The 25,524-nt window shown below is 36.3% G+C and overlaps 2 protein-coding genes across 7 annotated transcripts; both read right to left on the reverse strand.

The window, feature by feature from the left end:
* Nucleotides 1–6,821: 6,821 nt before the first annotated feature.
* On the reverse strand, nt 6,822–7,956 carry LOC147490511 (putative F-box/LRR-repeat protein 23). The gene has a single exon (XM_086566375.1). It carries the CDS (start codon nt 7,706–7,708, stop codon nt 6,932–6,934), a length of 777 nt encoding a protein of 258 aa, XP_086422501.1. The 5' UTR covers nt 7,709–7,956; the 3' UTR covers nt 6,822–6,931.
* A 5,220-nt stretch (nt 7,957–13,176) lies between these two features.
* Nucleotides 13,177–23,445, reverse strand: LOC147490512 (uncharacterized). 6 transcript variants are annotated; one of them, XM_086565189.1, is made up of 14 exons: nt 22,913–23,445; nt 22,729–22,796; nt 20,608–20,724; nt 20,456–20,516; nt 20,308–20,378; nt 19,647–19,747; nt 19,383–19,427; nt 19,179–19,259; nt 18,864–18,931; nt 17,954–18,002; nt 16,616–16,773; nt 16,018–16,105; nt 15,863–15,913; nt 13,177–15,604 (listed from the first exon to the last, which is right to left on the reverse strand). In XM_086565189.1, exons 3-12 carry the CDS (start codon nt 20,711–20,713, stop codon nt 16,036–16,038), a joined length of 810 nt encoding a protein of 269 aa, XP_086421315.1. In that variant the 5' UTR covers nt 20,714–20,724; nt 22,729–22,796; nt 22,913–23,445; the 3' UTR covers nt 13,177–15,604; nt 15,863–15,913; nt 16,018–16,035. The 6 variants fall into 6 exon arrangements, with proteins under 6 accessions (XP_086421315.1, XP_086421314.1, XP_086421317.1 ...); XM_086565188.1 differs by having other exon boundaries at nt 15,863–15,921; nt 22,913–23,444; XM_086565191.1 differs by having other exon boundaries at nt 19,683–19,747; nt 22,913–23,442.
* Between the last annotated feature and the right edge of the window lie 2,079 nt (nt 23,446–25,524).

Genomic DNA, 25,524 nt, shown 5'->3' on the forward strand with positions numbered 1-25,524 from the left:
AGTTAGTACAGAGTGTTAATAATAGTTCAACATTTGACAAAACATCTTTGCCTTCCTTGAAAAAAGCACGAAGCAAAATATGCCTACAACTTATAAGCGTAATCCTTCATTCCTTCAAAGTTTTTCTAGCTACTTTCCACATCCTTTATAATCTCTATGCAATATTTCTCCCAAAAGCAAGCATTATAGCCAAGAAATGAATTCCTACCATACTTTATACCATATGTTTTTTGGTTGCCATTAAAATAGGCAAGACATATGCAATAAAAAAAAATACTCAATCCATAAACATGCGCACGATACCCCACTAACCTAAGCGCAATAACAATTTTATGAGTCACATATTTCGAATACAAAGTAGCAATTAAAATATGGTATGAAACAAACTCATAAATTGTTGAGCCGAAACTAAGCAGAAAAAAAAAAAAATTGAAGAGATAAAAAAGGAACATAACAACTAACAAAAAATAAGATAAAAAAAGATGCTCGAAAAAGCAAACCCAAGGGGTGCTTTTAACCTCTAAATATTGAGCTTGGCCCTTATCCTAATTTTTTCTAACAACTCTTAAGCAAAGTGCAAACACATTGCCATGCATGTCTTTCAAACTATGAAATAAAATATGTGGATGTGTTCTCAAATTACGGGCCGCATGACACAAAAATTCAAAATGGTTGATGTGGGTATATAACCTAGATGGATGAAGAAACAAATGAAGTTCAAAGGAAGCCACATACAAATAATAGAAATTAAACCTTAGTGGCTAATTACAACCTCCGTAGCCACGCACAACCTCGCGGTGGCTAATTAATACTATTTATCCAACCAAGTTAGTGTTCATTAGTGGTTGTGTTCTTTGTGGCTGCCACAACTCCCACGAATGAAAAAAAAAGGTATACAATAACAGAAATACAAATAAACGCGCACATGAATCACAAATCAATTGTCGGGTAAGTGTGCACCTATTGCCGCCTTTTGCAACCAGATTGTGTTTCCTCTAGAGATGCATTTTTTTAGGGTTAGAAATCCTTCATATGGGTAGCAAAATTTGAATAAATCTCGACGCTTCTTTATAGATGCTCTTATCTAGTCAGTCCTAAATCAACTCAAAAAGTTTTCTTAATTCACATATCATAATGTAATCTCAATTGAAGAAATAATATGTTACTATAGCGAATAATAGTATACATACGAAAGCATCTTCCACAATTCAATTGCGAAATTGATATCATACCCACTCCCAATGAATTTCAACTACTATTTGTTGTTCCATAATGACTACAAAATTTAAAGAATAGAAACCCAAATTTAAGAACATAATCAGCATGAAGAACATTGATTTTTGCAATTAAATCGAGTAACTTAGAATCGCTCGCTTAAAAGAAATAAATTCAAATTGTACTGCTTGAAAGGGGAAATTACTTAGATAATTATTACCTTTCCATATACTAAACATCATCCAAGCTTTATTCAACCTGCAAATCATTTGGCAAGAGTAATAGCTTAGAATCTTTAAATAAATGAAGCAGACTAGAAAACTGATGTCCTTGAGTCCAATTCAAGACCGCTTACTATTGCTATCCCACCTACAAAGCCTATTATTATCCAAACCCAAGAATGTCGATACTGAATGGTCCAACTGAGATCCCTTACTATTGCTAATATCATGCCACTTTTTCTCAAAATTCCATTCTGAAACCATCCTCCCCGTTTCAATATCAAGCTAATGAAGCCCAATCGAAGGAGAACTAACCTCATAATTAGAATAACTTTTTTCGGTGTCGAAACCAAATGGCCAAAATGTGAACCAAATCTAGAACTCTCATTATCAAACTTCACATAAACACCCTTCCATTAATCCCATTACTAAAATTCTTAACAACCTTAACACCAGAACCACCAACAAAAACAATTCTTCAAAGCGACCAATGCCAAACTCAGATTCCTCCTCCTCATACTCCTCCATCAAATTCTGAGTAGCCTCACCGACCTACCCCCATCTTTTACACCCTCCCAAATCGAAAATCATCCGATACTCTTCTCCATTTAAAAAACTTCATTAGCTAAACACCCAGACACACAAAATCCACCCTACATTGATAACCAAACTTTTTCAAAGGTTTCAAGGCGGCGACCATTCTTGACTAAACATGCAAAAAATGGACTAATAACATTAAGAAAAAAATAGTAAGAAGCATAGCAAAACTTCATTTTCAAGCATGGTCAACTAAGGACATGTAATGTAATGTAATCAGAATGTAAAACTTACGAGACTTTCTTGGTTAAGACGAGAAAAGTGATGCCCAATTTAACTCTACTTTGGTTAAAGCACGTTTTACCATAAGCAACCTTTCCAATTAATGATCAAAGTTGAGTTTTGATTGCTGGACTTGATCGACTGCAAGTTCTTCATTGGACCTGTGTTAAGAACAAAAAAGTTACTTCATTGAGGCATTTTAACAAACAATATTAAAGATTAGAATATAAATGATTTTATTAGGCACTTCAACAAACAGTCTGGGAAGTTTAATTCTAATCCCATATATATTCAATAAAGAAAACAACAAATTAGAAATGAAGAACAAAACCAAAAGATAAAAAAAGAAATTTGCTTTAGCCAAGAACGAGCATGTGATTCAAGTGAATAATCAAATTAGAGTTAAACCAAGGGTACTTAGATACAAAAAAAATTATATCTGAAAGAATATCATGTTGAGCGAGCTGCACAACTTGATATTGTTCTCACAAACAAACTGGCTAGGTTGCGTAGCCAGGAAGATGAATGATCTAGAGAACAACTTTTTGCACTTGATCATACATCGTGGGCATTTGTTGTTATCTTTTGTCGTTCAAATTTTGTTTATGAATCATCCTTTAAACTCATGAGCTGATTGGACTTGATGTAAAGGTATTTATGAGGTTGACGAATTAGCACTTATGCGCTCTCTCTCTCTCTTCTTGTGCATTGAGCCAACTTGCTTTAGAAGAAATAACACTAAGCGAGTTGACCGTGGAGGTATCTCGACAACCTCATGAGCTGATTGGACTTGATGATTTTCATGTAACTGTTTGTTCATAACCTTTATTTTGTAATCGGTGAAAGGTTAAATACATCACAAATTCACAAATTATTAACGTAAGAAAATAAACATTATATAGATTGTGGAGTTTTACAATTCATGTAAGAATAAAACGGAACCAAAGGGAAAAAAATACCTTAGCAAATGCAGCACGATCACTGGTAGAAGTAGTTTGTGTCTTATCCATGCTGAGGAGAAAATGGAAAACAAAAAAAAATTTAAGAACATGGCAAACTACAAAATATTGATAAGCAATAACTTGCTGAGCAAAAAACAAAATAAATATGATTGCAAAGAGTTAAAGAAGACACTTAACTATAATTCTCTACCAGTTTGATACTTTCCTAGTTAAGTTTTTACCAAAAAAAAAATGATAGAATCACACGACTTTATCAATTTGAATCAATAGCTCAAATAGACAACCCTTGCAGCTTTGCTTATTAGAGGACTTTAGCAGGAATAATGAATTGCAAGGGTTGTTATTTTGATGTTATCCGAAACCAAAAACAATCTATCTAATCAATAAGTAAAAAGAATTTCTGAAGTAACGATTTCCATTCCAGAAGTTATTTTGATGTTTCAGGCTTATCAATTGAAATTGTTGGCATATCTACATAATGTAAAAGCCAATGTAATACAAACATTTTCCCTAATAAGCTTTTGCTAGTAGTTTTGATACAATTGTTACATGATATTATGAACTATAAATTGTGTAGATATGCCAACAACTTGTTACCACTAAAATCATTAACAAATAGTTGAGCCCTACTTTAAAAATCAATAAAGAGAAGAATTCCCAACATGTGAATCTGTGATGAAAAGCTATGCTTCTTTCATAGTGTACAGAAGTTGATATCCAAAAAACTCATTCCCATTAACACCTATCAATACCGGTTGGAAATTGGGTAAGATATACTACCCGTTCAATGAACAAAACAGATCCTTTTGCTTGTAGTTAACTTCAAATTCTAGACCAAACCAACCTATGATGAGATTAGAATATGTATATGAGCAGTATCTCAGTAGTATATTTTAAATATAATAAAATGTTCTTACTGCTTATAAGGCTGCATCAAAAAATTCATACTTTTAGGCTTATTAGGATTGATTTTGTTCAACATGCCTAGATATAATGTATTTTAGCTTCTCTTTCATCCTTCTAGTTTTGTTTTGAAATGTTCTCATTGCTACAACTGTTTGAGCATTCTCTCATTCAATATTACACTAAGCCTTGCATCTTCTTAAAGGTTATGCCTCACTATGTTCGGAATCTTGTCATAATATTTTTAAAGCATAACCCTATACAATAATACAATATATTCAATCACATACCAAAGAATGAGAATATAAGGAGAACCCTAACCTCGTAACTTGCTATTCCATCTTTTTTCGTCACCTTGTTTGCTCTCGATATGAGCTGCCCCTGCCAATTAAGTGCAATGCAATGAGTCATTTGATCTTTTGGAAGCATTACTACGTTCAAATAAAATAACTAATAAAAACCAATAATCGTAAGTTTGATGAGAAAGAATGGGGTCCAAAAAGGAACATGAAAATAATAAATTACCTTTACCGGATATAACTTCCTTCTCTATTCTCCACCTTAGCCCAATCTATCAAAAATCCATTATAAAAATTCCACCTAAATAACGGTGATGGTAGAAAATCAATGCAACATTGACACATTTTATATATAATGAAGTGAGGCATACCTTTCCTTTTTGTATTTTGACATGTCGACAATGCAATATCTTCAACAGATTTAAGGATAAACTAAGACCCTTCAACGAACCCTCTCTCTTACAAACACAAGATAGTAATGGTTTTCATGGTAACCCTCTCTCTTACAACACAATCAAAGTGAGGAGTCAGGTGTTGAGTACGCCTTCGAGTTTGGCCTCCAATTAATAGAAAGTTTATTTTAATTGGGACTCAAAACCCTTCATCCGACGGCCCAACTTTTGTACCCATGGTGCCAAGATTCGATCGATGAGGGACGCTTTCATAACTCTTCACCGAGTCGGGTTGGTGGAGAAGAACAAAAATCAGTTCTGGCGACTTCGAACATGTTACATGTAAAGCGTAAGTTTAAGGTACCGTTCGAGGTTTATATAAGAGAAGAAAAGGTGTTGAAGGGATTTTTAGAAAAGATGATGAAGAAGAATGGAAATTAGAATGTGAATGTGCATTTCTGCCAAATTAAAACCTATAATAGGTAATTCTCGCCGTGATTGGCTGCAATGTTTAACTCCTACATTGGTTGCAATGTCTCGCGAAATTCACCTCCTCCAATTTGGTGATTTCAGAGGGGTGTATCCGCCTCGTTGTAGTCTCCACTTTGTTTGCATATGCCACATACGGTACCTTCCTGTATTGAAAGCGGTTCATTTGCAACAAAATCGGTTTCCACCCATAAAGAATGCCAACTTCTTATTCTCGCCTCCTTGGTGCTTTCCAATATAGCCGAGCATCTTTGCAATATAATTTGTCGCGGTTGTCAATTTTTCATTTGTATACGAATAAGAATCTTTCACGGAGTCTCGAAGGTAGAACCCACCCGGTAAGGCACGGGTTGCCTTTGCCACTCCGTCGGTGTTTATCTTAATGCAATCTCCAATGGTGGGGCGGTAGCAACCGGTACAAGGCTTTACTTATGAGAGGAAGCTCTTCCCTTTTCGCACATGCTTCTTTGAGGTTTCGAAGTTTCTTTGTGGTTTTGAATTTGCTTGAAATCCAATTCCAAATAACTTTGGCAAGGGGGCATGTCCACAGTAGATGTTCCAAGTCTTCCGTTTTTGACTGACAGATGCAACACTTTGACACTAAGTGAATGCCCTTCCTTCTTTACCGCTTCTGTATTGCGGCCCGGCCATGCGTAACTTTCGGGCTATTCGCGAGAGAGTTGAGGGGGTGAATAAAGGGTCTCTTGGAGAGTATAATCTTGGTAAGAAAACCCTTTTCCCAAAATTCAAATCTTAGTGCGCCAAGACTTTGGTCACCAAGCTAGACGACAAACTACATGTTTTTCCGATAGGTAACAAAATCAAGCACAGTTTGGTACTAATGTACCATAGATAGTCACAATAGAAGTAAGTGAATACATTAAACAACGGCAGTAACAATAAATTTACGAAAGTTTTACCAAGGAATATTTAAAGCATTGAAATCCTCATCGATAAAAGTACTTTAAGACCAACCATATCAATCTGCAGAAGATGCACAGCAGTTAATCAGTAAAAAATAACAACCGCTATAATGGTAAATGGTTTTGTATCGGCAGAAGTACACGTGGGGATAATTGATAAGGTTGATATGAGGAAAAGAATAGCTTGTAGGAATAGAGGGTTTAAGGGGTTGGATGAAATACCAGAAGAAACTAATTTGGTTTATGGATTTTTTGTTTTTTTTTTAAAAAAATTTGATAAAGGTATGGAGCTTTTGGGTTTGAGAGAAACCGAAAGTATTAAGAGAGGTTTTTTTTTTTTCGATAACCAAAAGTATTAATAAGAGAGTTGGTTTGGGTTATTACGTCTTGTTATCCTGTTTTGGGTTTTAAGGGACATAATAATAATTTTGATAAACACGAAGGAGAATTAAACAAACACAGGGAGGTGTTTCTAATTATTAGGGTCTCCTCTTTTTTAGGAACCACTAATATTGTTTGGGTTAGAAAATAGAGCAATATGGTGAGGAGAGAGAATGTGCGCGAGCTTTTATATATATATATAGATAGATAGATATGCATTGTACCTAAAAGGCTTTTAATAAGAGCAAATGATGAGCCTTAATCCCCTGTGATCCAAACAAGTAGTTGCAAATCATTCCCATTATATAATCCCCATACTTCACGCTACTAGTCGTAAAAGGGTTCATCTGGATACCTTACTACTTTGATTTTGTTTAGGCGCTTCTTTATTCTACTACGCTTTGCAAACCAAACCTCACCGCACTGTCGAAGATCAAGATATTCAAGGTGGGGACATCCATCAAGAATGGCTTTCAATCCATCATTTGACAAACCGTTCCCTATGAGACTAAGTTGACGCAATTGAGGCATGCTTTCTGCAATGGCAAACGCCATACCATAGTAATCAGTCCTTATTATCTGACTTGGTATCAAACGTAAACACTTCAATTCCGGGCAACGACAACCAACCTCTTTGAGCACCTCTGGAGGAAAAGAAAACCATTTTAGTTCAAGCTCTTCTAATAAAGGAAGTTTTCTTACAGCTTCAATTACTGTTTCAGCAAATATAACCTCAGATATATTGAGGAAATTTTCTAAACGAAGATGTTTCAGCACATTCGGTTGATCTGCAACATAAAGTAAAAGCTTATCCAACTCCCAACCATTATGCGATAACGTCTCCAATTGTCCACGGCTTCTGGCCACGGCATCCTTGGCTGAACTTAGAAAAGCATCGCTGCTTTTGTATTGTACCCATACATCTCTAAAATTTATAGAGCGAAAGAGCTGAGGCTCTTTGGCTAGTTCGTGCCACAAGGAGCAGACCCTTTGCGCATTATAATGAATATCAAACGCCCCAAGTTTTTCAAAGATGATAATCATAATATCGTTGGGCACATCAAGCCAGTTCCTCGTAACTCCTCCTGAAGTTGCAATTGTCATTGTTCTGCTGGAAGAAACTGAACGGTTTTTTTTTTTCTTTTTAAGGATTCAAGGTTCGACGGAAGCTATACCTTAAAATCAGTTTGATAATGACCCGGCTCTTATTTATAAATCATCTGGTAAGTGTGTTGGGTGTTAAATTTGTGGAGCCTGATTCCAAATAGGAATCGGAAACATTAGCACCGAGAGTGGACTTGCACAAACTAAACACTAATAGATGTTATAAACACATTACTTAGGGCATCTCCAATTGAGGGTGTAAACTGTATAGAGTGTAAAATTTACACTCCAAATATCTAAAAACTCTTTCCAATGGGGGTGGTATAACGTAGATAATAGAGTATTAGTTGATAGAGGAGGTGGGGAATTCTCCATCTTGTTATCAATTGATAAATAGTTCAGCGACACTTTAACCAACACCGAAAAAAAAAAATTGGACATCACTTTAAGTAATATCCCTTTCTAATTCTAAAGTAATTTTTTTTGTTTAAATTAAAGAGGGACATGACGTCTGAGTTTAAAATCTAATGTTTTTTTACACTTCTCTGTTACACCCTAATGGCACCTATGTAGAGCCTAGGTAGAGGCGTAATTTTACACCCCCCATTAGAGATGCTCTTAGTTTTTAATATGTATGAAACATGTCCTTAATTGGTTGGGTTTGAACCCATGACCTTTACTCTTTTACCACACTTGGTGTGACGACTTTAGTCCCATTGGAGAAAGAACTTGAAGTTATTATATTTATATGGCTTATGTCTTTGCATAAATGTAGTGGTGTAAGGAGATATAAGGGTGCTCACATGCCCACAAGGCCACATAGGTTTAGAGCCTCCCAAACCTGAGGAAGCTCCATAAAACTTTAGTGTGCAACATGTGTGCATGCACAGAGCAACAACCCTTTTTATCGACTTGCGGGGGTATTATCCCCTATCTAACCCTTTGAAATACAAAGCCTTATATGCATCAGTGCATGTTTATATCTGCATTAGAGGCAAAGTTTCAAAATTTTCTAGAACAAATATAGTGATATTTGACTGTAAATGACAATATATTATGTTAAGTATGTTGTTAAATTCTATGTTAGTGGTGATGCTAAGAGAGTTGTGATACAATGGAGAATAATATAGATTGATTAAAGAGAGAGAGAGATTGATTGATTGATTAGGGGTTAGAGTGATTGAGAGTTATTGTTCTCTACCCAGAGTTAAATATTTATACTAACTTAAAACATGAGAATAAAAACTACTAGATATGGACGTCTATACTTATAGAAACATGGGACTTTACATATAGAACATATTCTAATACTCCCCCTCAAGTTGTAATGTCGCAAACTTGAATGGCAAAAAGAAAAGATAAAAATACAACTCTCCCTTTTGCATAGAACTGCCTTTAGTTGAAGAACTCACACAATTGTTGAGATGAGACGTTCTGGAAAGTGAAACTGTCAGTGTAGACAATGGCATAACCTGAATACTAAAGTTGTAGCACAGGCACAAACTGGAAACATAACACCTGTGAGATGACTGCAACCTGATAGATGAATTTGAATAGTGCAGTGATGATGTGACTGCAACCTGAGAGATTAATACTGAGTACTTGGCACCACTGTGGCATAAAAGAAATTAAAAATTGAACCATCAACGACAGCAGCATATGAGAAGCTCCTCAATAAGAATGTTAAAATAGAAAGCCGGTGAAACATCATAGAACTCATAACCATGACATGAAAAGGAGTCAAACCCTTACAAACGAAAGAACTTATCAACCAACCAATAATCAGGAATTCTACCAAATCATATTATTTGAGACGAAAAGAAACTGTTGTGCACAGTACCAGTGAACAGTGTGATGAACAGAGGAAGATAGAAAGAATAATTTATCGTGAGATAGAGGATGTGTGCCCTTATAATACTTCAAACAAACAACTTGAAACATATAACAAATACTTTGAACTGAAGAAAATGCAAACTTAGGTTACTGGAGGTTAGGGTGCGGGCGCGCTCTGAGATAGCATAAAGTGGGCGCGGGCGCGCCTATAGAGAATAATGACAGCAATTGTGAGATATAGAGATGAGGGCATGTGTGCCTAGCAGAAGACTTAGACTGAGCGCGTGCGCGCCTTCTACTAGAAACGAACTTTGAATACTGAAGAGGGTGTGCGCGCTTGTACGAAGACAATCTTAAACGCGTGCGCGCCTTGATCAATACGGAGACAAAGAGATTACCTGGCTTTCGAACCATGGAGAATAATGAGACTGAGAGATTGCGGTACCTTGAACATGACAATGAACAATACATTGAACAGTAACGATGAATAGTAGTATGAACAGTAACGATTAACAGTACTGTAAACAGGAGCGATGAACATTACCATGAACAGTGCTAGTGAACAGTAAATCCATCTAGAGAAAGATTGAAATTTGAATTGAGATAGAAAAACTTCTTTTTGTGAGAAAGATTGAAACTTGAATTGAATACTAAAAATTGAAAAAAAATTGATTTTGATTTTGATTGATGGTAAGGTATTCCTCTCCTAGCGTACCACTAAATTTTGATTTGAACCTGACGCTCTGATACCATGTTAAATTATATGTTAGTGGTGATACTAGGAGAGTTGTGACATTGATATATTAAGAGAAACCAAGAAGAAGAACAATAGAGAATAATAAAGATTGATTGAGAGAGAGAGAGAGATTGATTAGGGTTAGAGTGATTGAGAATTATTGTTTTCTACCAGAATTACATATTTATACTAATCTAAAACATGATAATAGAAACTACTAGATATGTACGTCCACACTTATAGAAACGTGGGGCTTTACATATAGGACATATTCTAATATATGCCCACCATTTGTTTTGAATCGTAAAGTTAAGCCCAATAAAGATTTTCTTAGTGAAAGATAGAATACTTCTTTGACAGAAAATTCTTTGTGACCCTTGAATTTCATGTTTTCCAATGAGATAAATGTACCATCTGCTTTTGTAACAGAGGTTTGTAGTTGCTCTTTCGACAAATTTTTAAAACAACATGTTAAAAGTAACTTCAGAGGAATTATCTAAGTCTTACATCTCTAATTCTGCTTACACATTTCTCTATCAACTCTACTTCAAATTTAATGTACCACTGTCGAAGCTAGGGACATCCATCAATAATGGCTCGCAATCCATCATTTGTCAAACAGTTTACAAGGAGAGTCAGATGACGTAGTTGAGGCATGCTTTCTGCAATGGCAAATGCGTCCTCATCGCCGGTGCATTTTGCTTCTCCGAATAGACTTGCCAAATTTTCAGCGACCTACGTCTTTGATCGCCTCTCTCGAAAAATAGTATCTTTTCAGTTCGAGCTCTTCCAATAAAGGGAATTAGTGACATATTTAATCAGTAGAACATCAGATCTCTTACTGCAATGTTTCATTCGAAGACGTTTCACCATGTTTGGTTGATCTGCAATATATTGTAAAAACCAGCCGCAGTCCCAATCCCAACCGTCAAAAGAGATCTCCGCCACTTGTCCACAGCTTCTATCCACGGCATGCTTAGCCAAATTTGGATAATAGTTTCCAAAACGTAACCATTGGCTTCGAGAAATAACTATAGAACGAAAGATCCTAGGCTCTTTGGCTAGGTTTCGCCAAGAAGAACAGACCCCTTGAGCACTACAGAAAACTTCAAACGGCCCAAGTTTCATAAAGATGGTAATTATAACATCTTCAGGCAAATCAAGCCAGTTTGTCGTCACTCCTTCTGACGCTGCTAACATTTTAGTCATCGTCTTGTTTAAAGAATATAATAAGTAGGGCTTTTTAAGTTTTAGTAGGGGTTTAAGGATTTTGCGGAGTTGAAAAAATAACTATAAGAATGGAATGGAATGGAAACAAAACGAAAAAAAATAGGATGTAAGGTTTTTGCTTCACGGGTAAGTGAAAGTTGAAACTGAGCTTGCGTGTTTTATGAGGAAAGAATAAGAAACTTGGAAAGTTATGCCGCACTAAGAAACTTTAGATGTTTAACCATGCTTCAGGCAGTTTCAACCCAGTTTGTCGAGTCCTTCTGACGCTGCTAACATTTTAGTAGTCGTCTTGTTTAAAGAAATTAAAGTCAATAAAGTAGGTTTTAAAAAGTTTTAAAAGTAGGGGTTTAAGGTCGATAAAAGGAGTTGAAAAGTCAACATATTTAACAATTTTAAAGGAAACAAAATAGAGAAAAAAAATAAGAAATATGTTGTTTTTGCTTCACTTTATAACTTTTAAAGTTGAAACTGAGCTTGCCTTTTTTATGACTTTAAAGAATAAGAAATTTTACTTTATTTACTTTAACACACTTTTTAAAGGGATAGATATTTCGACTTTCAACCTTAAGTTCACCTAGGCAGTCTTTAGGTATATATATTCTAGAGTTGTAGATACTAATTTAACTTGGATTTTTAATTTGTAGGAGTGTTTCTAGTGTCAATGAATGCTTATATCAAGCAAACGACATAGAGTTAGCTTTTCATTTTTGGCTAAGATTATCTCAAAACGGTGGAGATAAACACACGAAAAAATCAGCTCGGTTGTGATCTTGCCACATCGATCTAAATCACAGTTTTCAAAAACTTTCATTTTACTTTTCGCTGTCAATTTCAAATATGTGCACAACTTCATCCCCTGCTTTTTGAATTGAGTTCCCAAGGCTGATATTTTTACTTTTATTTGAATTTCAGCAACTTCTTCATCCTTGACTTTCTGCCGGAATTTTCTTTTTACAGCAAAATCATATTTTTTAGCTCACAAGTAAAAACTGACAAATCGCTAGATTCATAAATATCTCAAATGGAACGCATTTTTTCTTTGACATTCAATATCACTCTTTTCCTATACGTGTTTTGTTACCAGTTTAGAAACTCATCTTAGCCCCAGCCAACAAAAGTTTGTGGTTCCGCCCCTGCTTTTATGAGGACTTTTATGTTTATTAGAGAAACAATCTCCCTGTATGTGAAGGTAGAGAAAAACAGAGTAAGGGATATTGTGATAACAAGATGAACTTGAACAGCAACATCTTAGAAAGTTGGCAGTGTGGAAAGTAACCTGAACGCAAATGGGAGAAGACTCTACTAAGGGCATGCTTGATAAAAAATTCCCACTTGCCCGACAAATATATAATGGGCAAATAATTTCTCACTTTAAAAATTTGCCAGGAATATACCTAATAGGAAAATAATTTTTGCCATTGCTTGCATCAATTGGCAAATGTCATTTGCCAAGTTTGCCGATGCTTGATAACACAAAATTTGCCATCAGCAAATAATTTTACTTTGATCAATTCAACCTTAGTTGCAACTCATTCACTTCTCTCACTCTCTCTCAAGGTTAGCCTTCACAAATTTATCATTTACTTGCATTGGTTCGGATTGTCGATAATTCTAGACCATACTACCACACCAAACTACACACTATCACACCAAACCACACACACCACTCTTGGCAGGAAAGTTTGTATTACATATCTCATTCTATTGACACCACATTGTTTTGTCTTCCTTCTGAAAAAAAACGAGCATTAAATCACATCATTTTTTAACATGAAATTTCCAAAGTAAAGTTAAACAATAAAACTGACAAACTCAATATGGAAAAAACACAAAAAACAATGAAGAATCTCCTCTAATATAGTTTTCCAGACATTTTCTGTGCATGGACTGAAAGTATTTCATGGTGAGCAAGCTCATATCCAAATATCGCTGAGCACAATTGGAAAGACATGCATGTTGACTCGCCATAGCTAAATTTGTTGCCTGGGTACTGGTAATACACTTGTCCCAGCAAACATTTGTAAACTTTGACACCATCTGGTGAACCATTGCTTTCTGTTTTTCTTCATGTAAGAAGTGCTACATCTGTGGTGAGTTCAATGGCAAAAAAGAATCCATTATTATTATTCACTGCATCTCTTTATCCTCTCTCTTAAACCCCTACCAAAAACTCTCCCACACACACACCACTCTACTACCAACACCAAATTAAACCACACACTCACACCAAACCACACACCACCAGCACAACCACCTACACAACCTGCATCACACATCTGCACCACCAACACGACACACCTGCACAACACACCACACATATCCCACCACCTACACCACACACCACATCACCACCACTTGATCAGGTCTTTCGATACGAGTGACCCCATACGATGTCGCCCCATACTGCTGCATTGGGTTGTACTGGTAGAAAAAAATGATACCAACCCTTGTAGAACAAAAAATCCAGTATCATGTACAATCAGAACCTCAAAAATACATAGCAACATTTACATTAACAAAGGACCTAATCAATTAGTTTTATACACCGACACACACCAAAACAGTAATACTAGCACTACTACTACTACTACTCTAAGCTAGGTTTCAATCTGCAGGTCAGCAATACTACTTACTATTTTCTTAACTACACCAGCACCAGTAGTAGTACCAAAGTAGATGAAGGTGATCAGGTAATAAGAAGATCGATCAACTGCTAAGTTTTTAACATATGTGAAACTAATCAAACTTCAAATTTAACAACTAATCAAACTAATAAAACAAATAAATATGACAGAGAAATTGATATTTATATTCATTGATCAATTTGCAGGAAGAATAGTGGAATATGACACACCAGCCAAGCTTTCTGGAGAGAGGATTTATTTTTCTCAAAGCTTATACCAAGCACACAAACACGAACTAGTTCTTCCATAGTGAATCTAGCTTTCATTGAAGAAAGAAATAAAATTGACATTTTTTTTCTCAAACACAACAATCTAGAATCAAATATATTCAAGCCCCAAATTAACAAAATGATCATTAACACTCGAACAATCTTCTAACTAGCGAAACAATCAAACACTCATTTCAATTAACTACATAAAACAACCAAATCAAAGACACCCAAGTGTCAAAACACAATAACTATCAACTAAATCAACTCAATTCATTAAAATAAATAAAGAAAATGAAAGTCGCAAAAAATCGAAAAAAGCTTACCTCTTCGAATGCGAGGAAAAGAAGAAGAGTGACGAAGAACTAAGAAAGAGATGAGGAAATCCCCAAATCTGGACTAGAAATCACAGTCAACCAAATTGAAATTGAGAAAGGGAGAGAAGCAAATGGGTTTGTCACATACTAGGATTGATCAACGCAAGCATTTTCCTCTGCAAAATTTGGATCAATTTTCCTTGGCAAAATTTATCCACCTCCCACATGGATATATTTTTCCTGCTTTGAGTGGGAAAATTCGGTCACGTGACTGTTTTGCCGGAAAATTTCTTTTCTTTTTGCCGGTCCGAAATATAACAAAATGTTGAGCAGGAAAATAGGTTTCAAGCAGGCCCTAAGAATTTGTCCAAAATTGAACTTATTGAAAAACCAGTAGGTTTCGTTTTGGAGTTGTTTTGTTTGCTCTGTGGTTTTGCTTACAGTAAAATCTCGTTAAGTTAATTTGCGCTGCTTTAGCAATCGCGCTTATGAAAACAAATTTTGTCGATCCCGTCTTCAAGGTACTAATTTCCCTTTTCCCTGTTACGAGTAGGAGAAATCTTGATACAGATTTACAGAGTCGATTTGACAGCAAATGTATTCAAAAGGACTACCTGAGTAGTTGAATAAATTTAAACATTACATGGAAAAGTGGCTTGACCCCTATGCCACTGGAAAAGATAGTGAAGGAACATGTAGGTAGGATTTAGTGCATTGGATGCACTGCTGAAGAATATGGGGGAGAGTTTTCTGTTTGCTTACTGGCTTTACTGCTTTGAAGTTGAAACAGAAGACAAGAATAAGTTCTGATCCACTTACTTTGTCCTTCTACTGGGGTATCTTGAGCAAATCAAATAGTAGCGAGCTAGATCCGGAGCTCTTCAACCCTGGATTCAAAGGATAATTAACTTGTCTAATATGTTCAAATATACTGAAGTAAGAAAATCAATGATAAAGTAGGAGACCATGTATTCCCATAAAATTCCTATTGAGGAAATTTGAGGAAAGAAACAACTCTGAGAATTGGATAAAGTTTCAGTTTCAAATTCAAAAAGAGTTTGAGTAGTTATATCCTCTTCCATCCTTACATTGCCTCAAGTATAGGATACATAGAGAGTAAATAATCAGCGTGAATTTTTTCTTACCACAATATGATCATCTAATTGACAGAACTCCTCAATGTGGACATACAAATCCTGTACCACTGCAAAAAATATATATTAACTGCACAATAGAATACTTTCCAGAAGATTAGTCACTAAATTTGTTGACGTAATGGCGTTAAAGTGGAATAATCAACCTCTGGAGTCTGGAGCACCTAAATATTGATCTTTCTAAGAGTGTTAACATAAGTGTAGCTAGAGAATATGACAAACAGTTTCCGAAACCTGCAAAGATGACAGGAAAAAGGCAATCAAAAGGGAGGTAAGATCTTCAATTTTTTACTGGGTTCTGCTAAAGGCTGCAAACAGATGAATGCTGTCAATAAAGGCTTACACACAGATAACTAACTAGACTGAAATCAGATATAAACATCACAGAGCAAGTTCAGTTGACTCAGCTCAATGCAGGGGATTCTTTGTCTCATCAGCAAAAATAAAAAATTCATCCCCAAGAAAACAAGAATACAACCCAATTTTAGTTAGATCCACCTTAACGAAGAGCTGGAGAAACAATCTACCACACCATCACAATTTGATACTACAACATACCACCTTTACACAATGAATTGTTCAAAAGCAAATAACGCATTGAAATTCAAATCTCTAAGAGCCTCGACATCACTTGAAAACTCACATATGGGCTTTCTGACTTCCACCAATGTAGAAAGAATGATGAGGTGGGAAAACAAACAAGTAAATCTAAAAAACAAATACAAAAATTAACAGAACACGTACCAAATCCACTGGCTCTGGTGTTGTGCCATCGCCATGAAGCTTTTTACAGGATGCTCATTTAGCAGGCAATGCATCTGCCCTCTTGAGCTACTAGCAAATAAGGCAGACAACCAGAGATCCATGGGTCCACTATACTTGCGTATGATGCTTGTACTTAACTGGAAATATATCAACAACAACCAGATAATCAATGATCACTAGAACCCCCAAGACCATAAACATTTATTTCACTATTATCAGGAATCTACAGGTACCAAAACAAATATAGGTCATTATTGAAACCTCAGTTAATCAATTTTTCATGGAAATATGTCAACCAAATACTTCTATTCTTAGTAACGTGATCCTCCCTCTAGGAGTGTCGCACCTGCTCTAGAACCTCACTCCAATTAATCAAGATCACCTTGTCTAATCTGCCTATCTACTACATTCGCTGCTTGTATATTGCCAATATGGGGAAGTGTCCTGAGAACATTATTCATGACTTTTTATGGCAGTCCACAGACAAAAACTCGGTTGATTACGTGGAACCAGTTAGCAAGTGAAGTCCAAGGTATTCTCAACCTTAGAATCCTCAAAGAAATAAAGTCTGTTCTTCTAGGGAAATGATTATGAGATTCACCAGGGTCCTAATGCACAATGGAGATGGTGACAAACACAAAAGGTCAGCTTCCTTAATATCAAGGCATATTGAAGCAAATATGTGACATTACGTGATTTTAATCGGTATAGCACATCGGTTGTAAGACCTATTCATGGTTGTAAGAGCTACTCATCTTATTGCTTTGACATAGAGCCATATTACTGATACATCATAAAAATTTCCAGCTACAATTTACATATAGAATATAATAGTGTGAGAATACAGTTATTATTTGAATGAAAGGTAATTTATTAGCTGATGATAGACAAATTGATGAATTTACTAGATACTTGAATTAGACAGAAAAAAGGAAAAAGGAAATTCAGACTACTAAAGAATTGACGCAGGCTCAAAATTATTCCATAAACCTCAAGCAAACTCCTGAAATAGCTGAAGCTAACTGGAGTTGTGCTCTAAGCTAGAATTTAATGTGCCTATTGGTCTTAGAAAACTAAGGTTGAGTGAAGAGGAATCTATGAACTACAACAATAGTCTGACATCGTCTTGATCAAGACCAAATTAACTAATTGCTACCAAGGGGAAAAAAGTTAGTAACCTGTTAGAAAACTTTCAGGCGCTGATAACCTAGAGAGCTTTACTGGTTTTATAAAATAACAACATCAACTAACATAAATATAGTAGCAGGGATATAAAATAAAAGAATTATGACAATTCAAAGGAGAATAACAACATACAAGTTCCCAAGCTTCAATACCTCTTTGTGAATCCTCGCATAAAAATGTGCTGTGCACAAATCAATATAAGATATTAAATATGCTTTCCTTGATCATTAGTGCTTATCGCAATTGATACCAAGAATAAAGATAGTATGTACACTTATTATGTTCCAAAATGTTACCTAGTTGAAGCTATAAGGAACTATCTCTTTCACATTTCTCTATAAATATGCTCGAATTTATTATTCTTTTCAAATACTTCTCCACTTGGGTGTTATGAAGGAGATGATGTAATTGTTAGTCAAAGATATTTCTATAAGATATCTGTTCCTATTTCTGTCTTCATCTGTGCCAAAAATATATGAAAAATAAACCTCATGATACTTTACTGGTTCCTATTAGATACTCAATCCTCAATTATTTCATTAAGCAATCTGTGGTTGTATGGGTCGCCCAAGTCAAAGGCACGAGTGACTATGGTTTGGTCTGGTTTGAGGGTGCTAGAGGACCATTTAACACCTATTCTTAAGGCTTGTATGGTAGTGGTTTTGAACAAAGTCTAACATTACAGAACAGAGCCGCGCACTCAGCGAAGGAATTACTAAAATCCTGGTTCCTTACAGTTCATTCTTCAAAGGGTAGCACTTAAATAGATCCATAATGCATTTGATTAGCAGTAATTCATGTCTCACACTTCAACAATGGTGTTATTCAAATTCAAACTACTGTTGCATTTCACCTATCAAAACCTCATAGGACCATCACCTCACAAAGTACTGGTCACAAGAAACTCAATAGAAATATTTGAAATGATTTGTGTTGTGTAATAAATGAAATCAAAATCTAGTCAATTATATTAGCCATCATAAAAGTCAGAACTGAGATTAATACTATAAATGGAACCCATCACAAAAGAAAAGCAACTTACCAAACCCCATTATGCACATCACGGTGATTCCGATGACCCGAAATCCCATAGCTATCGAAAGTAATCAACTAGAAAATCAAGCAAAATTAAAAATGATAAGCTACATGAAAAGCCAAATCAAATTAGAGTATGCCATTGAATATTTCTACAATTGAGAGAAGGTGAGAGAAGTAGGGAAAGGGAATGCACAACAGTACTCAGGTGTATAGTAAGTTAGAATTTCATAATCTTGCACTAAGGTCATATATATGGTCTAGAGAGCATTATGGTTGGGACTTAACATTAAACACTTTATGGTTGAGACAAAATAATTACCAAGTCAAGGCCCAGAGATGCAGTTTCCTCCTTAATAATCTTTGCAATAAGGATAGAACTCCACATGTTGTCAAATCCATCCTGTTTAACCATAACAAAGTTGTAACTGACACATAACCAGGCAATATTGTTTTGAACAAACATAAAAATCTATAAATAGCTACGCAAACAAAAAAGAAGTTACATCTAGATGCATGGGATCACCTGCAAATCTGGATGATCTAAGATCTTAATATGTTGACGAGGAACCTGCTCATAAATGTCACGAGAAAATAAATTGAGGACCAATGCCAAAAAGATAGCCAAGTGAAATGACAGTTGAATTCGAACTTTCTTTTTTCTGAGATTATACTTCATTCAGTTGGCTAGGGTTGTCATAACCAATAAATAAACTTGTCATCGACCTATAGCCTTCACTAAAACTTATAGTTGGTCAGTATTTAATTGGAAACTGAATTTCCAAACCACCTTGATTGGTTTAGGCCACCTTAATTTTAGCATCACCTTGAGGCTACTGCAAGCATGATATAGCTCTTCCTTTCTTACATTTCCTTTGCCATCAGCATTTCCTATATAAAAGACCACCACGATATGAAATATGGGATATCAATATTAATGTTTTAGTCTCAACTTAAAATCAGGCTCCATTTGATTCGTAAATGATAAGGACACCGTTAATAGTTTGCAAACTGAAAAGCGTAAAACTTGAATCTCCTAAAAAATAAAGAGGAACTTGCACATGATCTTCTGGTGTTATAGCATTACTAAAAGGAATTGTCAGCCATACAAGAATTCAAAAGACAAGGTTGAAATGGGATGGTTGAAGGAAGAAATCAACAAACAAGTACAGGTAAGAGGGAACTCCTAGGTCAGAAGTCCCGGTTCAAGTTACCCGTGTACAGTTGCATCAGCTATTATAGACAGGAGTAAATTCTGGGAACCATAACAACACCAAGAAATTACAATAGAGATTGTTTAGAAACGGCGTTTTCTACCATAACAACCTCATGTCGTACTATACCAACTACTTTTTTCAGCCAACAACAGAAAAACAATACCAATACAACAATATACAGACACTTACTATTTTACTAATAAGATGAACCACATATTGACAATGCAAACATACCTGTTGACAAACATAAAATGTGTACAGTGTGCCCTTTCGAAGTCAAATAAAGAATAGTTGGCGAAAAAAACCTGCAATAATGTGATACGTAAATTAATTACATCACAAATAACATTTTAAAATTGAGAACATTAATATTAAAACTTACATAGCCTCATCATCCGGGTGTGCGACAACAAGTATGACCTTTCTCTTCTGAGAATCTTCACCTATAGTTTAAACAAACAAACATATGGTACTTAATGATCCATATCATGAGAGCAAAAGAATATGAAAATTCACATAAGATAATAAACTCGCCTTTAGATAAGAATGAAACAATGGGTACGCGCGAGGCGTAGAGAACTTTGCATAGAGAAACAACCCAAAGTAAAAGTAGAAAGATAAAAACTAAGAACCAATCCATGTAGCATGTACCTAAACACACAAAAAAAACATAGCAAGGGACTTCAATATAAACATATTAATGTAACTTATTTATTACGTGATTACGGAATCGTATCGATTGATATGTACAACAAACAATTTGAATAAAAAATACGCACCTTATTATGATCACTTCTGTGATTCACAGAAATGGGTTTTCTTTCATTTGAAAATGAGAATTGTTATAAGAGGTTAAGCAGGTCGAACTTGGGCGGGTTAAGAGGAGTACAGCCCAAAGCCCAACCCAGATTATTGGTGGACTATTGTTTTGGAGGTCCGTCCAGAGGAACAAATTTTAAGTCCAATATACACACTAGTATAACTGCATAGCAGTTGGGCGTGAGCGGAGAGTGGACCATGCATTTTAGGAATCAAAAGGGCTAGGGAAAAGAGTAGCAAAATTTAATGGCTGTACATTAACAACACAATAGAAAAATCTAGGCACATTTCACGTAGATAAAGGATTTACTAAGAAAGGCACAAATACACATAGATGGAGAGAGGGGGGCCCCAAAGGTTTTGAAGAACCATTATGTTCTATGTATTATTAGTATGAAAATTTATGAATACATAGAGGTTCCCCTTCAAAAAGTAGGGGATGAAGTTGTGCACATATTTGAAATTGACAACGAAAAGTAAAATGAAAGTTTTTGAAAACTGTGATTTAGATCGATGTGGCAAGATTACAACCGAGCTGATTTTTTCGTGTGTTTATCTCCAAGGTTTTGAGATAATCTTAGCCAAAAATGAAGAGCTAACTCTATGTCGTTTGCTTGATATATAAGCATTCATTGACACTAGAAATACTCCTACAAATTAAAAATTCAAGTTAAATTAGTATCTAGAACTCTAGAATCTAGATATATATACCTAAAGACTGCCTAGGTGAACTTAAGGTTGAAAGCATGGTTAAACATCTAAAGTTTCTTAGTGCGGCATAACTTTCCAAGTTTCTTATTCTTTCCTCACAAAACATGCAAGCTCAGTTTCAACTTTCACTTACCCGTGAAGCAAAAACCTTACATCCTATTTTTTTTTCGTTTTGTTTCCTTTCCATTGTTATAGTTATTTTTTCAACTTCGCAAAATCCTTAAACCCCTACTAAAACTTAAAAAACCCTACTTATTATATTCTTTAAACAAGACGATGACTAAAATGTTAGCAGCTTCAGGAGTGACGACAAACTGGCTTGATTTGCCTGAAGATGTTATGATTACCATCTTTATGAAACTTGGGCCGTTTGAAGTTTTCTATAGTGCTCAAGGGGTCTGTTCTTCCTGGCGAAACCTAGCCAAAGAGCCTAGGGTCTTTCGTTCTATAGTTATTTCTCGAAGCCAATGGTCACGTTTTGGAAACTATTATCCAAATTTGAATTATATGCCTTCGGACTTCGTCAAACACCAATCTTTTCCCATTCCAACATTTTTACACAAGGACAAGGACATGTTGTTGTGAACCCTTCATACTTTTTTTGTGCCAAATCAATAAAACTAGTTACCCCTTCCCTATAGACAGTGCTCAATCGGTTTGGTTAATGAATCCACTATTTCTTAATTGACCATGACATTCTACCATTATGTAGATACAAAGATAAGAAAGAAAAAAGAAATATAACTCTCGAGTTAGTTAGTTAATTTGAAGCAATCATAGATGACTTAACACTATTACTACTAAGCTCAATTACTTGTCAGTCTTGAAATATTTTCAATAGAGAGACTTGACAATTTTTCGAGTTACCATTCTACCAACAGAAATCAGGGAGACAATGACTTCAAAGTTCAAAGCCATTCAAAAGCACATTCACAATCAAACTATGTCAAACGTCAAAGCATTCACAAAGTAAAATAACACTATATTGTCAAACCAACAACAACAATTAACAAAAGCCAAACAAAGCCCCAATGTCCTAAATAGATATAAATATTAAACAATTCAGGCACAAAAAAAAATAAAAAAACCTGTCAGATATTGCTTGGGGTGGTCAGACAAGACTACCTGATTGCGCGCCAAAAAAGAGAGTTTGGGAGGCCTTGCTGATTTATTCCAATTTATCAATACAGATGCTGAGAACCACACAGAATGGAAATTAATCAGTATAAAATGCAGCATCAGAGACAGTGATAACAGTAAAAATGCAAATACAAAATAAATTACAATTAATATTAAGGAAAGGAAGTACCTTTAGGAGATCTAATTAATAATTGATTGAGAGACAACCTAATAACTATTCAGTAATAACACCGAGAGGAAACCCTCACTTTCTTCATGATTCGAGATTGGGGAGGGAGGGGGGATGGGTCAAGACGATAGTGTTGAGAAGAAAGAGAGATGAGGTCGAGAAGAAAGATGACACTGTTGAGAAGGGTTCAAACTTGACGCCCTCATCATCTCATGTCACATGGCGATCTGGGTAAACGGAAGGTAATCGCTTCTGACACGAGGGCCGCTCTGCTTTTGGTTAGCGCAAGCGAACTGGAGGTGTGGTGTTCAGGAGCCCGAGTTATAGGGGTGGGGTCGACTTGGGCGCTCACAATCGTGCTGTGGCAGGTAAGGGAAAAGTTGTTGCTGGAATAAGCTCTGGAGCTAGTGCGTTGGGGAGGCGGGCTGACGACCTGGGAGCGACTTCGTCTATACTGGGAAGACGGGAAAGGAGAGTGCAGTGAAACGATCTGACTGCAGTTTCGAGTTGGCACCCATAGCTAATTGTCTCTTGGAGGGGCGAGATTGTCTTGGAAGGTGACAAAGAGTAGCTGGACGGCCAAGATTTGGACAATACTTTAAAACCATGAATATTACTTGCTGTTTGGTAAGCTTTTAACATTCTGTGGTCTCTTTCTGTCTTATTGGTGATAGTAACATTGATGTTTCTATTCTTCTTGATCTTCTTTTTCAAGTTTTCCATAATTGCTTTATTACTAGCATTCTGCTTGACCGTTGCTCTGAGCGTACTGGGGAGTGGAGAATGCGTGAACGATCTTCCACTTAGCCAATAATTCTTTAACTATTTTTCCTTTGAATTGAGAGTCATTGTCCATTACCAATGTGTGCATGGGGAGGCCAAATTTGGTAATGATGTTGGTCCAAATGAAGTTTATGACATTAGCCTCTTTGATGTGTGCTAAAGAAATCGCTTCCACCCATTTGGTGAAGTAGTATGTTGCAGCTAAGACGAACCGAAAGTCTGTGCTCTTCTGTGGAATGAATGGACCCATAATGTCCAAGCCCCACATGTGAAATGGCCAAGGGGCAATGTTGATTAGTTCACGAGTTGGCTAAATGATGTTGTGGTCAAATGTTTGGCACTTAATGCATATGAGTACATATTTCTTGGCATCGATCTGCATTCGTGGCCAGAAGTATCCTTGTGATATCGTTTTGTGAGCCAGAGATCGAGCGACCTCCTGCGTGGTTTTCGCATTCTCCTTCGTGGATTTCTGCAAAAATCGTCTGACCTTGTTCTGGGCTTATGCACCTCAGATAGGGCCCTCTGACAGATTTTCTGAAAAGTTTGTCGTTTACTAGGCAATAGCGACTTGACTGATATTGAACCTATCTGGCATTTGTGCGATCTTCTTGTGCTTTGCCAAGCTGGATGTAATCTATCCCATCCATGTTTGACTCATTTGAGTGTCAGAAAGTGGGCATAGGTTGGTAACTTCTAGGACATGCTCATTTTGGTAAGTAGGTCGGTCGACTACTTCGATATGTAGTTTCCTAGGATCACAGTTCGGTGTTTGGGTCGCGAGGTATGCCAAGCTGTCAGCGTGGTGATTCTTTTCCCATAGGAAATGTTGTATGGTGACTCTTTTGAAAGACGGTAATAATTAATCTACAACTTGAAGGTACTTAGAAAGGTTACCTTCATTGGTGGTATACTCATGAGTGACCTAGCGAACAACCAGTTGTGAATCGCTAAAGACCTTGAGCTCCTAAACATCGAACTTTAACGCCATATGGAGTCCCATGATCAGGGTTTCGTATTCCGCTTCATTGTTGGAGGTCGCAAAATCGATGCGAACTGATTTTTCCACCATAGAGCCATCTAGTGATACTAGGACTATGCTCCCCCGGATTGCTAGCTCCATCCACGAATATTGACCATACCGATGGGTCTAGTTGTTTAGAGGTCGGGGCGTTGTCTTCTAGTTCCCAGTTCAGGTCGTCAACTGGGAAATCTGCTAAGAAATTAGCAACGACCTGGCCCTTATGGGAGGTTCTAGGGTGAATTTAATGTGGTGTTCACCGAGTTCTTCTGCCCATACTACCATGCGAGTCATCTTGTTGGCTTTGAGAAATATCTTCTTTAGTGGCGGTCGGTGAGCACTTTAATTGGGTGTGCTTGGAAGTAAGGCATGAACTTTCTTGCTAAATAAAGAAGTGCCAATACTGCTTTTTCAATGTGTGAGTAGTTCTTCTCAGCTGGTAATAGAGTTTTCTGGTGAAGTAGATCGACTTTTCAGCGTTCTGTTCGTCTTTGAAGAGAACCGAACTGATGGCGAAGTCAGAGATGGCCAAGTATAGCCCCCAACGTCTCTCTATCAATTGGATTTGCTAGAACCGGTGGTGTTGTGACTTGTGAGGTAGTCTTTGAGAGTGGAGAACGCCTGGTGGCATTGTTTGTTCCATGAGAACTGTTCGCCCTTCTTGAGATATGAATCGGTTTAGAGTTATCACCATTCTTGATAGTTTTTGTATCTTCTTCTTTGTTTTTGGATCTGGCATATCCAAGATAGCTCAAATCTGATTTAGGTTTGCTTCGATCCCACGTTGAGATACTTGATACCCCATAAA

The sequence above is a fragment of the Coptis chinensis genome, chromosome 6 (genome assembly GCF_015680905.1).
Source record: "Coptis chinensis isolate HL-2020 chromosome 6, ASM1568090v1, whole genome shotgun sequence".
Classification (NCBI taxonomy): domain Eukaryota; kingdom Viridiplantae; phylum Streptophyta; class Magnoliopsida; order Ranunculales; family Ranunculaceae; genus Coptis; species Coptis chinensis.

Coding starts and splice junctions, on each gene's coding strand:
- LOC147490511 (XM_086566375.1), bottom strand. CDS start 7,708: ATGACAATTGCAACTTCAGGAGGAGTTACGAGGAACTGGCTTGATGTG.
- LOC147490512 (XM_086565189.1), bottom strand. CDS start 20,713: ATGGATTGGTTCTTAGTTTTTATCTTTCTACTTTTACTTTGGGTTGTT. Junction 20,379..20,455: donor CACCCGGATGATGAGGCTAT/GTAAGTTTTAAT, acceptor ACATTATTGCAG/GTTTTTTTCGCCAACTATTC. Junction 16,774..17,953: donor GTATTGAAGCTTGGGAACTT/GTATGTTGTTAT, acceptor ATATATTTCCAG/TTAAGTACAAGCATCATACG.